Source organism: Petaurus breviceps, unplaced genomic scaffold (genome assembly GCF_028583685.1).
Source record: "Petaurus breviceps papuanus isolate PSGF00001 unplaced genomic scaffold, PetGlider_PUasm1.0 90925, whole genome shotgun sequence".
In the NCBI taxonomy this organism is placed as follows: domain Eukaryota; kingdom Metazoa; phylum Chordata; class Mammalia; order Diprotodontia; family Petauridae; genus Petaurus; species Petaurus breviceps.
Genome location: NW_027187380.1, coordinates 26,141,087 through 26,156,072, shown reverse-complemented (window position 1 = coordinate 26,156,072; position 14,986 = coordinate 26,141,087). Strand labels below are relative to the sequence as shown.

At 36.5% G+C, this 14,986-nt stretch overlaps 1 protein-coding gene across 4 annotated transcripts in view; it reads left to right on the top strand.

Annotated features, from left to right (window-relative positions):
* The window catches only part of HELZ (helicase with zinc finger), a 293,362-nt gene that overhangs the window by 58,159 nt on the left and 220,217 nt on the right, over positions 1–14,986 (top strand). For all 4 annotated transcript variants that reach the window (XM_069076607.1, XM_069076606.1, XM_069076608.1 and 1 more), the window contains 2 exons: positions 4,435–4,559; positions 10,458–10,514. In XM_069076607.1, coding sequence (XP_068932708.1) covers positions 4,435–4,559; positions 10,458–10,514 — 182 coding nt within the window. The remainder of the gene's footprint in view (positions 1–4,434; positions 4,560–10,457; positions 10,515–14,986) is intronic.

Here is a 14,986-nt window from a genome sequence, read left to right as displayed (position 1 = left end):
GGCTCTCTGGGGCAGAACACAGTGATCCAATTATTTCTCCAGTTTTAAACACTATGCCTCAAATAATAATGATGATAATGATGTTGATGATGATTATAGCATTTGTAAAATGCTTTTAAGGTTTGCAAGATACTCTGCTTATGTTATTCCATTTGATAGCATAAGATCATGTTAACTCTCTTGGCTGTCATATTTCACTGTTGATTCAGGGAACTTGAAAATCAAATGAAATAATATTTTGGTTTTGAAAACTGTGAAGTGTTTTATAGCTAGTTCCCAATTAATACAGTAAACCCTGTGAAGTGATTAGTTGCATTATTTATATTTGCCTGGCATATGATAGAGTTTTAGGCCTGGAGTCAGGGAGACCTGAATTCAGATCTGGCCTCAGACACTTAGTAGCTGTATGACCTGGACAAGTCACTCAACTTCTGTTTGCCTCAGTGTCCTTAACTGTAAGATGGGGGTAATAATAACACCTACCACAAAAGGATGGTGTGAGGAACAAGTGGGATAATATTTGTCAAAAAGCACAGCGCTTGGAATATAATAGTAACTATAGAAATGCTTGCTTCTAAAGTTTCTATCCCTGTTGAAAGGAACCAGTGACCAAATTTTACATAATTATATCTTGGAATAGTGTGAAATAAAATACATGGGACCACGTAATTAGATTTCCTCTTGTAGTATTAAGGACCTAGCTATATAAATATTAGTAGTTGTTGATGTTCCTGCTGCTCATTATTTCACTAAAATCCCCAAATCTTTTTTTCAAGTGAGCTGTTGTCTAACTGTGCCTAACCTATTTTGTATTTGTGAAATTGATCTTTTGAAGCCAAGTGTAAAATTTTATCCCTATTAATTTCTTCTTATTAGATCTGGCCAAGTGTTTTAGCTTTCCAAGATCTTTTTGAATCCTGTCAGTCAATGTGTTATCCCTCTCAGCTTCCCACTTGTAGATTTTATAATTATGCTATCTATACTACGTTATCTAAGTCTGAACTATTGATAAAACCGTTAATCAGCACAGGGCCCTGGGTCACTCCACCAGGAGAGAGGAAGCTTGTAGTGCAGCGGAAAGAGCACTGAATTTGTCTCCAGATGAGCTGTACACAAACCCTACTTCTGCTTTTATTCCTTTTTTTGGGCTTTTTTTTGGGGGGGGGGGGAGGCAGGGCAATTGGGGTTAAGTGACTTGCCCAAGGTCACAAGGCTAATAAGTGTTAAGTGTCTGAGGCCGCATTTGAACTCAGGTCCTCCTGACCTCCAGGGCCGGTGCTCTATTCACTGTGCTACTGAGCCATCCCTGTTTTTATTCCTTTTAGCCTTTTCTCATATATTAATGAAGAAGTTTGGACTATATAACTTCTCTCCTGCTCAGAATTTATGATCACAGCTGTGATTCCTGCAAGTTGGCATCAGATGATTGAAGACTATTCTGTCATTCTAGTTTTTCAACCAGTTCCAAATTTACCTAATTGTCTTAATCTTCTAACCCATATATTTTATCTTGTCCTCAAAAGCAATTTGAAACATTTTGTCACGTACTTAGTTAAAATCTGGCTATGATATTTGTTCTACAGTCTAGCCCTGTCAAAAAAGGAAATGATGTCAGTATATAACAACCAGATTGTGAAGATAAGAAACTTGTCATATTTATGATCACCATTTAATTTTCAATTTTTTTTTTTTAAAGGCAATCAGGGTTAAGTGACTTGCCTGGAGTAACACAACTAGTAAGTGTCACAGGCTGAATTTGAGCCCAGGTCCTCCCGACTCTAGGACCGGTGTTCTATCTTCCTCACCACCTAGCTGCCCTGTCAATATTTTTCAAATAAAATGTTCACCAGGAGTCAGAGTCAAGTTCACTCATCCATATTCTTTTCCCTTTTTTGAAAATTGGGGTGATATTTTCCCTTTTGTAGGTCTCTCGTTCCTCTTTTTGTCTTAGCAATCTTTTAAAAGATACTATTAGTTTAGCGATTATGTTGGTTTGTTTTTTGATTTCCCTGGGGTGTAGTTCAACTTGATTTTGGTGAGTTGAACTCGTCATGGAGTGCTAGGTGGTTTCTTTTTATTTCCCTATCTAATATTTCCCCTTATTATTTATATTGGTTATCAACTGCTTGTTTAAAATTTTTATTCTATCCCTTAAATTCTCAAGAGTATTTTCTTTGACAGAAAAAACAGAAACAAAATTAGAGTTGAATTAGAGGTTTTTTCTTCACAGGCAACCTATACCAGTGATCATTTAAAAAAAAATTATCTTTTTGACATTCTGGCTAAGAAAATCCTCTACTTTTGCTGTCTTTAGACTTTCTTGGCAGCTCTAGCTCATTTTGAGCTTGGAGAACTCTTTTCATTTATTTCTATTTTTTCAGTATCTCCCCATATCTGTTTTTTCTATTTCCTATCACCTTCATATAATCTGTTACTACCATCTATCTAGACTCTATAATAACCTCCTAACATGTCTTCCTACCTCATGTGCTTGTCTACTGTAATCCATTCTAAATATTACTTTCAGAATAAGTTTCCTTTTGCATAGATATTAAAAATCTTCAGTTCCTACCTTTTGTCTGATTGATATCTAAGTCTTTCACAATCTGTTTTTATCTTACTCTTACCACCTTATGTCATATGTCCATTATGCTATAGACAAAAAGCATGGATTTATCACTCTCTGTCCCTTAAATATAGTCTGTGCTTTTCTACTTTCATGCCATTGGTATTGCAATAGCAGAAACAACTAGTCTTTGGAGTCAGAAGATCTGGATTTGACTCCTGATGCAAACCCACTCTTTTACTCATTATTTGGCCCCAAGCAAGTCAATTAATGTCCCTCAACTTCAATTGCATCATCTATATAATGATTATAATAATATTTGTACTGCCAACTCACAGGAATATTATGATGGCATTCTGTCATAAATTTTTAAGCTCTACGTAGGCATACTTGTTATAATTATTGGTCACTTTTTTAATTCCTAGAATTTCTTACTTTCTTTTGTCTTTTGTATTCTTACCCCTCTGTTAAAGCTCCTGTCAACTATTTGTTCTTCCATGAACCCTTTTTGGCTTCCAACCCATTTAGTAACAACCTTCCATCTCTTTCATCTACACCACTTTGTTTTGCAACTTTGTGATATAGTCATATTCTTAGAATTATAGATTCAGAGCTGGATGGAACCTTAGAGGTCAGTATTATTTTGTTATAATTATCTATATATGGAATATATCCCTCAACTAGACTAGGCAGGAATCATATCTTATCTAAACATTACCTGTATTGCCTCCATGATTAGGCACTTTGTAAGTGTTTGCTCAATTATAGTTGGATATGTAATATTCAAGGTGGCTTCAGAAAATATCTTGAGACAGAAAGTCTGAACTAATAACTAAAAGTATTTCTCACACCCTACATCCTAACTTGCTTTCATCTGTAGTGCACAGCATACAGTGGTCATCAAGATATTATTTTGGGCCAATATTAGTAATTTAGTACACAGTATTTGGTTGTTCTTTTTCAGAATTCCCTATTAATGGTGTAGTAATTATTTTTTCTGGCTTCCCCATGAAGTATAAAACTTGTTTACAGATAAATCTTGTGGAAGTTTAGAGTGAGGGGCGGTTAGGTGGCTCAGTGAGTAGAACACTGGCCCTGGAGTTAGCAGGACCTGGGTTCGCATCCAGCCTCAGACGCTTGACACACACACACACACACACACACACAAAACTAGCCATGTGACCTTGGGCAAGTCACTTAACCCTGAGTGCCCTACCCTCCCCCTTCCAAAAAAGCAAAAAAAACAAACAAACAAAAAAGAAGTTTAGAGTGAAAGAATGATTAATAGATTTTTTTCCTGGAGGCATATGTAAATATGATACTGAGCAGCTGCACTTGTATTTTCAATATGGATGTACCCTGCATGAAGTCTCACTGATGAGTAATTTAGCTGGTATTTAATATTAATTAAAATAGTGACAGGGATTAGATCCATGATTTCATTTGGTATAGGGGACTCATTTTAGCAGTTCAGGGATGCACTTTATAGTTTTAGAGAGTCCTCTAGGGTTTTGAAAGATTAAGTGGTTTTTCTAGGGTTACAAAGCCACTGTGCTTCAAAAGTTGGGCTTTTGGCGGGTTTTTCTGATTCCAAGGTCAGGTCTTTCTCTAACCACTATGCAATAAACACATTCTAATAATTTTTACTGCCATAAAATTTTATCTCTCAGGTTTAGATTTATTCTTTCTCAAGGGCAGGGATTTGCACAAGATGGGCATTAGCACAATGTGGCCTTTTATTTCTAGGAGAATCATAGACATCTCTCAATCTCTTATTTAAGAAGACACAATTAGGATATATTTTTAATTTTGTAGTCAAGAAAAATGTGCATTGATTAATATAATTAATGCTTGTTATCTTATTACAGTGTTGGGAGAGGGATTGGCCAAGGGAGATGGCTCATTTCGTGCAGTGCTTTGTTGTATGCATCTTAAAGGAAAACTCCAAGTTGTCTCCAATGTTCTTTCCAAGTCACTGATGGGAGAGTCTCTGGTGAGTTGATGAGATCTTATTTGCTTTCCTGAAAACTAATTCATGCTTAACTTTTGTCTTAGGTTTGTGGGGTTCATTCCAGGGGTTGGAGAGGTGATCTGGCTCTCTTACCACTTCCCCAAAATCTGCTAATGCCTTCTTGGCAGATTTTTCTAGATTGAGGGACATACTTCTCTGAACTTGAAAGTTTGTCTTCCTCTGCCATCTTTTCCCATGCTGTGTAAGCACCAGTATCCATATGAAGTTCAAATGATGAGTATGATAGCAAAGTAATTTGAGGCTGGATTATTCTTTTTTTTTTTTTTAAGCAATCGGGGTTAAGTAACTTGCTCAAGGTTACATGGCCAGTTATTTCTGGGTGTGGTGTTGAGTGTCTGAGCCCGGGATTTGATCTCCAGGTCATCCCAACACTGGAGCCGGTGCTCTTACTCGCTGAGCCACCTGGCCACCCCTTAGATTATTTTTTATAAAGAAAAAGCTCTGGTTCTGTTATCAGCTCTAATCAATAAGATCTTCAGGTGTTCTTGAAGGTTTATAAATGTTAACTGGTTAGAGTTTATGTACCTCAGCCCATGGATAGGCTTTTCCACCCTCATCATTGGTCTTGGACCCTAAGTGACAATAGATATAGGTGTTTCTTGTCTGGGTAGTGGGAGAAAGGGTGAATGGATACTGTGATGGATTGGTTTCCATAATTAACCTAAGGATAATATATGGACAGGTATATTGAGAGATGGTAGTTTTCTCATGGGCTGTTTTATTCACTGGAATACAACATATTTACTTTAAAAGCAGAAAATTTAGAAAAGTACCTAGAGTCTTGTTAACTAGAATGCTTGTCATGGAAAGTTAATATTGTCAGGGTAGAGTAAGTAATTTTTTTAGGTGCTTGGATATTAGAAATTGTGATGATCTTTTGCTTGTTCAGACTGGCATTCATTGTCTATTCCTTTTACCAACTGGACAAAAGAATTTGAAAGGTAAAATTTGTTCCTTTGGCTACAGTTGTTTTATTAGGAAATAAAGGGGAAGATATTGGAGTAGGTCAGAAAATTCTAAGCTTTCAAGAGTGCTAAAAGGGTTAAAATAGCACCTTAGGGCAGAACAAAGTGTGTGAGGAGATAAATAAGAGCAGGGGCATAACTGGAATCCTCCTGGGACAATTTGAGATCAGAAGAAAAATCCCAGGACTAGGTTTGGTCCCTGTGAAGAGTAAATACTTCTAGGCTAGGTTCTGATTTAACAGCAAGGGGCTAGCCTCTTTTAACAATAAGCAGCAAGTCCTCGGGTTAGTTGGTTTGTGAGGCTGCCTAGGCCCCAGGCACCCAAACTTTTATCCTTGGGATAGTGAGGGGAGTTGGGCATCTGAGCCCCAGAAAATTGAGGGAATCTCTGCTGACCAGGAACACCAGATGCAGCTGTGCTGCAAAGAGCTGGGTGAGAGGGAACCAGCACATGCTTGGTGAGTACAGAAGCAATTGGGGCAGAAAAAGGACTTTTCTGGTACTGAAAGTCTGTGGGCACTTGCAGGAGGTTGGAGGTTTGACTTTGTTTTTGGGCTAGTGGGAAGAACTGAAGATCTGGGGCAAGGGGCACCATTTCCCATACTCCAGGCACAGAGGTGATTACAAATAATTAAGATATTACCACAAAAAATGCACAGGCAAAAGAGAAAGAATCCAGCCATAGAAAACTATTTTGGGAATAGAGATGACTGGGGTTCATCTTCAGAGGAGGATATTGAAGTAAAGAAATCCCCCAAAGAGTAATGTCAAATGGTCACCTGCCCAAAAAGAATTCATAGAAGATCTTAAAAAAGATTTCAAAAATCAAATGAAAGAGATGGAGGAAAAACTGAAAAAGAAAATAACAATAATTCAAGAAAAACAAGAAGTGTATGAAAGGAAAGTTAACCAATTAGAAAAGGACATCCAGAATATATATATATATTTTGCTTTTTGGAGGGCAATTGGGGTTAAGAGACTTGCCCAAGGTCACATGGCTAGTAAGTGTTAAGTGTCTGAGGCCGGATTTGAACCCAGGTCCATCTGACTCCAGGGCCGGCACTCTACTCACTGCGCCACCTAGCCACCCCTGAAGGACATCCAGAATCTTAAGGAAGAAAATGATCCTTTGAAAATTAGAATTGTGTAAAGTGAAGCTATTGAAATTATAAGACACCAAGAAATGATTAAACAAAATAATGAATAATTAAAAATAGAAGAAAAAGTGAAACATCTTATAAGAAAAACAGCAGATTTAGAAAATAGATCAAGAAGGGAAAATGTAAAAATAATTGAACTAACTGAAAGTTATGATCAGAAAAAGAATATTGATACAATAATACAAGAAATAATTAAAGAAAATTGTCCTTGAAGCATTAGATCAAGGGGGGGAAGTAGAAGTAGAAAAAATCCATTGATCACTACTTAAAAGAGATCCTATGAGGAAAACTCGTAGGAATATCATAGTCAAATTCTGAAACCCCCAGCTCAAGGAAAAAAATATTAAAAGCATCAAGATTAAAACAATTTAAATATGATGGTACCACAATTAGAATTATACAAGTACTTGCAGCAGAGACATTAAAGAACCTCAGGTCTTGGAACACAACATATCAGAGCAAAAGAACTGGGGCTCAGGTCAAAAATATCATACCCTGCAAAGTTAAATATTATCTTGAATGAAAAAAAAATAGACGTTTGATAAACCCTCAGATTTTCAAGACTTTGCTAAAAATAATCCTAAACTTAATAGAAAATTCAACATATAGGAACCAAGAGAAATATAAGGCATATTACGAAGAGTGAATATAAGGACCCCTAAGGAGAGACTGTTTACTTTTTATATATGTAAAATGAATGTCTAAGATTCTTATCAATAATTGGGTAATTTATAAGAAAGATTGGGGTAAACCTGAGAATGATATGAATTTAAAAAGTAAAACCATTTAGGAACAACTTAAAAGAGTTATAAAAGTCTTCCAAATTCAGAAGAAATAATACAGTAGAGGCATAGGGAGGGGGGAGAGGACAAGGGAGGCATCCTTCCAGAGGGGAGGGTAAAGGAATAGGTAAAAATATGGATATAGAAAGGTGTTTAGATTTATAGGAATGGGAGGATAGGGGATATTTCCTTGGAGGGCGGTAGGTAAGTTATATAGGAGGGTGAGGTAGTGGGTAGAAGAAAAGTAGAGGAGGCAGGAGGGATAGGAAACAAGAGATACAATCATACATAAAAAACAAAGATCAGGAGTAGAAGAGGTTTGGGAAAGTATATGTCTGTATATGTTTGTATATATGTATGTGTATGTATGAAGCTATAGTTATAGAGAAATATATCTAAACTTTATGGTAGCCTTCTGTGGGGAGGGGAAAAACAGTAAAAAAGTACACAGCAGAGAGCAAAAGAAATCTCACAAGGAAGCAAAGAAAAGATGGACAATTCTCGACAGGAGGATTATTTATCATATAGGTTTTCTTTTTTTTTTTCGTATAGGTTTTCTTGAAATGAAAATCTATTGTTACATATTTTGAATCCCCTCTTATGTTCTGTAATGCACATGACATGCTTTTTTCCCCTTTCTAACTTTGTATTTAAGTTCCAATATTTAAGTTTGATATGTTTTTGTTTCTTTTCTCTATTCTGTGTTTTATGTTCTGGCCCTTGAGTCTAAAATAACTTTTTGAAAAAAAAAGAAAATAAAGTGGATATTCAACTATTGCAAAGTATTTTCAGATATCCACACTATTTTGAAACCTATAAAATGTTGAGGTCAGTAAACCATAAAACATTGAGGTCAGGGAACCATAAAATGTAGAGGTTTAAGGTTTAGGGTGCTCAAGACCCTAAAATACCAACACGTCAGGTCCTGCTGGATGAGAGAAAAGCAAAGTTTATTAAAGATTCACCATAATGGGTAGACTTTTAAGGAGCCTCGGTATCTGTGATGCTTGTATTGGACAAGCAGGCCAGAATAATCTGACACAGAGTGAGTCTGTGCTAGATAATTCTCTGGCTCCTTCATGGGGACAAGATGGGTCTTAGATACAGAAAGGTTGTGGGAAGATTTAGGGATGGTCTAGAGGAGGAGTTTGGGGAGGCTCTCCTGGAAGAGTCAAATGAGGTCAGACTCTAGTAATGAGAGATTAAGGGTGGGAAGTAGTTGGAGGCTCCCTGGAGATGACAGACAGTGAAGGGCTAGGCTAATTTAAGGGTAACAGATTTGGGCATAGATATTTTGGGAGGATCAAGGGAGGGGGAGTAGCTGGACAATGGAGGGCTAGGCTAGTAACAGAGATTTGGGCTGAGCTATAATGAAAGTCTTATGGCCTCAGGCAAATGCCTCATGTGGTAAGATTCAAGGAGAGCTCAAGGGGGTTCCCAGAGCCTGTACCTCATCATTCCCCCCTCAAACAAATGGGACCCAAATTCCTTTGGGGTAAAAGGCAAAGGTCTCAGCTCTTGAAAGTGCTTCCTGCTGGCAAGGGGCACAGAGCTGTCTCTGCCTTTCTGGGTCCTGTTCAAGGGGGTCAGACTTCACATTGAAGGGGTCAGACTCCACAACATGGCTGATACTAGGTCCAGTGGGCTGGAGAACTTGGATTCAGTCAGAGGTTGGTATAGTCTGAGTCGTCATATGGAGCTTGATGGCTTGAACCTTGGAGGAGACATACCTGGCAAAGAGGTTAAGCAAACAAAGACCAAACAGGCACAAAAAAGAATAGAGAAATTTTCTTGGTTGGAATTAAAGATGACTATGGCAAGACCAAAACGGTGTCAGATATCCCTTTCCTTTCCAAATTGCTCCATTCACATATAGCACATGGAAAGCAAAAGCAGCACAGAGGCTGTTTTCAAAAACAGTCAACAAGTCCCAAAGCCTGTTCTCTCATCATCATAGAGAGTGAAAGGTTTTTCTAGATTGGGTAGAGCTAATGCTGGAGTGGTAGTTTAGTTTTCAAAGTCTTAAAAGCTTTCACCTGGTTGAGCCCGACTCTAGACAGAGGCCTTGAGTAGCAATTAATGGTTTCAGTTCCTCCCAGTCCTTGGACTTAATTGGATATAGACCACTATGGGGGAACACTTTAGGATCTAGGAGACAAACAAAGGCTGGGGTAGCAGAAGTAGCTCACCCAGGAATTGCCTGATCCCAAACAATTGACTCAACTATCTCCCACACTTCTGAAGGAAGATGGGGAGGTCTGGGAGGCTTAATTAGAGAAAATTGACTTCCCAATTTCACCATCAGATCCCTTCCCAGCAAGGAAATATTCAGTTAGGTTGTAGCTACATTTATAATTGACTTTTATTCAGAACTTTCATTCAGAATTATTTTATTTCAAAGTAAAAGCAATTTGCTTCTGAAGTAAAAGTTAATTATGAATCTCAGTGAATTGTTTATATAATCTCTTTGCTTTAAGGAAGATACTAATAATCCACAGATAAAACTGAATTTCTTCCATGGCCTTTTCTTTTGATATTTAAATATTTTTAAGGTATGACATAATTTTGCAGATATCAACCTTTTAATAAGATAAAGGATACAAAACTTCTAAGATACTTTCTACTCCCCACCTCCCTTTCTTTCATAATTTTGGCCTTGTTTATATTGTGTTACCTTGGTCTACAAGTGATACCTGTTTTTATTTCCCATTTAACTAATTTTAAATTTCTTTGCAAAATGTGAAACTGTTTTACTTACTAGGTAAATGCATCTGATGTTAGCATCATGTCTATGTTTTCCCGAATCATTTTGATATGGGGGGGGGCACAAATTGGAGAACCAGGTGAAGAATTAATCTTGATGTAATATTGAAAATAGAAAAGAACTAATCTGTTCATAACTTCCCTCCTTCCTCTTCTTTTTCCTTTTTTTTCTTCAACTTCTATTATTAGAATGGAATGGCAACAAAAGATTTGACAAGACTAAAGACACTTCTTACAGAAACAGAGGTAATTATATTTGTAAAACTTTTTAAGGGAAAATTTTGCTAATTTTGATAGTAGGCTTTTTGTATTGAATCATTGGGAATCACAGTTTTATATGTTTCTAAGAAAGTGGTGAGAAGTCATTTGTTTATATTGTGGGCAACTTCATAGGTCCCTCTACCTTTCAGCTATGTTTGGCCACATTCTAGAAACCTCAGTTCTCCTTAAGATGAGTGTTTCTCAGCACCTCTTTGTTTATGTTTGCATCCTGTTAATCCTAAAGTTGGTTACGCAATTGTTGGTTATTCTTTCTGCTATTCATGCTTTGGTGTTACTCTATGACCTGAGGATCTCTGGACCTGAAACCCTGAGCTTAGAGAAGAGATTGGCCAGGTAATAAAGGGGCGAGCAGGCAGTAGAAGTTTCAGTTGTTGACAAAGTACCCAGATACCTGTACTTAAAAAATGGATTGAATGGAATTGATATATTCTCAGCTCAGTGAGATGGGGCTCTGTGCTGGGAAAAATAAGCAGAATTAAGATAATAAGGCTTACTTCTTTACCTATCTGTATCTTTCTATATAGGTGTATCTCTTTCTCTGTCTCTGATGGCAAGTCAGCCAAACCGTCTGTTTGTCAGCCATGTCTTTCTGTCTCTCCTTGTATAAACGTATACATATATAGATATGTATATGGGCACATGTATATACCTATACACCTACATATACATATGTTCTTATGTATGTGTCTATATGCAGATGGGTATGTGTGTGTATATATACATATATATGTATATAAATAAATACACATATATGTATGTGCATGTAAATTTTATATATGTATATAATATACAGACTAGCAATATTTTATATTTGTATATGTATATTGTCCTACACCTGAGATTTCAAAATGTATAGTCATTAAGCAGAAGTACAGTGGACATATCATAATTACACATAGGGCATTGTAGGTTCATGACAAAGTCTGCTTTTTTTTTTGGGTGGGGGAAGGCAAAGCAATTGGGGTTAAGTGACTTGCCCAAGGTCACAGAGCTAGCTAAGTGTCAAGTGTCTGAGACTGAATTTGAATTCAGATCCTCCTGACTTCAGGGCCCATGCTTTATTCACTTTGCCACCTAGCTGCCACACTTTGCTTTTTCTTCATTCAAATTGGGCAGTTTGATGGCTTGGTGTACCTCTTATGTTAGTTTGTCTTCATAATCTCACAATTGGCTTGAATTTCCAACTTTTTCTGGTAGAAGATTCAGTGTGGGTGTGCCCAGGAACAAGTTGATGGGTTGTAGAATGTTCAGGGAAGGAATACTATGTGTGCTTTACTCTTCTGAAAAGTGACCTTTCAGTCTTGATATTGGGATAATTCTTCAACAGTGGATAAAAAGTGGTAAAAAGGGTTTTTACTAATTAACCTATGATAGTACTATGGTAATTATGGTAGTGCTGCTTGCAGTAGGTATAGCAGAATTGGGAATACTTATTGTCCTCGCTGACAGTTGATCAGACTGAGTCATCCATATGGTCCCTGTCTTGAGACCCAAGTGATCTCCAGGGTGAGGAAGTCATTCTGTTTTCTCACTTAAACTCATAAGGATTATTTCTCATCAGTCTAATTTGGAGGAATTGTTCCTGTGTTCATCTGGGATCACTTGTTACAAGATACCTCCAAATTGCATGAGCAGTTAATCTGATTTGCTTCTCTTAACTAGAGGCCAGTGAGGCATTTGAGTGAAAAGAGCTGTGCAAGTTACACATTGTAATCACCATTGGAGATAAAGTATCCACAAGATGCTCCTTATGGGAAGCAAATAGAATCCTGGGGGAAATTATTGGAGTCAAATCTATAAGTGAATGCTAAGAAATTCCAAAGAAAGTGTTTCTAGGAGATTAGTAATTGTAATAATAGCTGATATTTATATAGACTTGAAGGATTATAAAAGACTTTTTATACACTATCTTTTGAACTAATCAAAATAGAAACAGAACAGGCAGAGGAAATCCAAGGAGTCAAAGCTTCCTTAGCTAGCAGTTTCAGTGCTTTATGATTAGCTTAGCAGTCCTCTACCCTGGGTGGATGCCTGCAACCTTTAACAGTATTTATAAGTGTGTTAAATGTGTGAAGATGTTGACAAGGGAAGGTCGGACCTGGGGAATGATACTTTTGTGCTTTGGGTTGGTCAAAACAAACGAGGAGACTGGTGGGCAAGGGAGAACAACTTCAGGAATTTTGGGGGTCATTTGCATAATTGTTTGATTTTTTTTTTTTAAGCAAATACATCTGTATAGATCACAAAAGACACAGGAAATTTTTCCAATTTTATTCTTAAAATAAACCTCATATACATTGACCATAATGAACAGTATTTATTAATCTTTGCCCTCTTATAAAATGTTTGACCAATTTCAGGTTTACAAGTGTGTCAATTAATTAATTATTTTTAAAAGAAGATTTTTTTGTAGTATTAACATGTATAGTAAAAAACAGGGAGAAAAAGATGTTTATATGTTGATGAGTTATTATGTCTCTTTTGTCTCCCTTTTAAATTTCTTTTTTTCATTACCACTACTTTGATTTATGGAGATAAGCTAGCGTGTCCTAAGTATTTTCATAGAATCACAGGATTTGAAAATTGGAAGCGACCTCAGAAACCATCTCCTCCAAACCATATCTGAAAGGAATTTCCATTATGTCACATCTGACAAGTGTATCCAACCCTTTTTTGATGATTTCCTATAAGGGGAAACCCTTCAACTCTTGAGGCAGCCCATTCTACTTTAAATAACTTTTACCAATTGCTTGTAGTTTTGTCCTCTGGGATGAAATAGTATAAATCTGTTCCTTTTTCTACATAATGAAAATGAAATACCTGAAGAGAACTATACTGTACCCTTTTCTATAGGCTAAACAGCCACAATTTCTTCAACTGAGTGTCATCAAGGACATGGACTCAAGGACATTCAAGACAGGTGGCTTGAATTCATCAAGGATGCTTTTTAAATTATCTTTATCTTGGGTCCTCACTCCTTGTTAGTCATTGTTGCCTAGTTGGCTTCCTCTGGATGCTTTTCACTTTATCAGTGATCTTCTTTAACTGTGGCACCATGAACCAAAGACAATACTATAGAGGTGTTCTAAACAGGACAAAATTCAGAGAGATTATCACCTACCTCTTCCTTTAAACTGTGCTTCTTGAAAGGTCAACCGGTTTCCATTAGCTTTTTGGTTTCCACATTACACTATTAAATCTCTTGAGTTTTCAGTTCACTAAAACTCCCATATCTTTCAAACAAATTGCTTTCTAATCTTTCCTTCTCTAATCTTGTATTTGTGAAAATAGATTTAAAAGAAAAAACCACGTCTTAAGACTTTACATTTATTCTTAATGATTTTCATCATTTTACCTTCAGTCCCGTACTATTAATTGTCTTTTTCAGTCCTGATTCTGTCAACCATTATGTTAGCTGTCTCTCCCACCTTAGTGGGATTTATAAATATCATGAGCATGTCACCTACTTTATCTGAACCACTGATACAAATACAAATCCCTGGGTATATTCCACTCAAGAAATGATGTTGAATTATTAATAGCTACTGTTTGAATCAAGCTATTCAACCCATTGTGAATCCATCTCCATTGTTATCATATAGTCCTATTCTGTCCATCCCAAGAATAGTGCATGGTATATTATCAAATGAGTGTTAAAATCTAAGTATATTTTACTTATACATACATGCATGCACACCATTAAAGCTTGTAACTGCACTGACAACGTATGTACCATTCTCCCTAATTTCCAGTTTGGTAACCCTGTCAAAAGCAAAAATTAGGTTAGTCTGAAATGAAATATTATTGATAAAGCTGTGCTGGCTCTTTGTAGGCACTGTTTCCCTTTGTAAACAACAATTTTAGAAGACTTAGTTTGCTAATCAACAGTTCATCACTTTTATTTTATTTAATTTTGTTTTATTTTATTTTATTTTATTTTATATTATTTTATCCTTATCAAGTATATTATTTAGGTGGCTTAGGAAAACATTAAGGGTATCAATTTTCACCCCCTCCATTGCAGAGAAACCTATACATTTAATCTATAGGCTCAATACAAGGTCAGCAGAGCCAAATTTCTTTCTTTTTTTTTTTTATCAAATGCTTTATTAACTTCTAGTTTACATCATTCATTTCCTCAAGATTTTGAGTTACAAATTTTCTACCCATTTCCCCCCCTACCCACCACCCCAAAATAGTGATTCCACTGGATATCTCCTCCTCCGATCTGCTCTCTCCTATATCTTCTCCCATAATCCCTCTGACGTTCCAGTAGGGCATGGTGGATCTCTATGCCCCAGTGTTTGTATATCATTTCCCAGTTACATGTAAAATAATATTAATAATAGTATATATATGTATACATATCTATATCTATCTATCTATCTGTCTATCTATCTATCTATCTATCTATCTATCTATCTATCTATCTATCT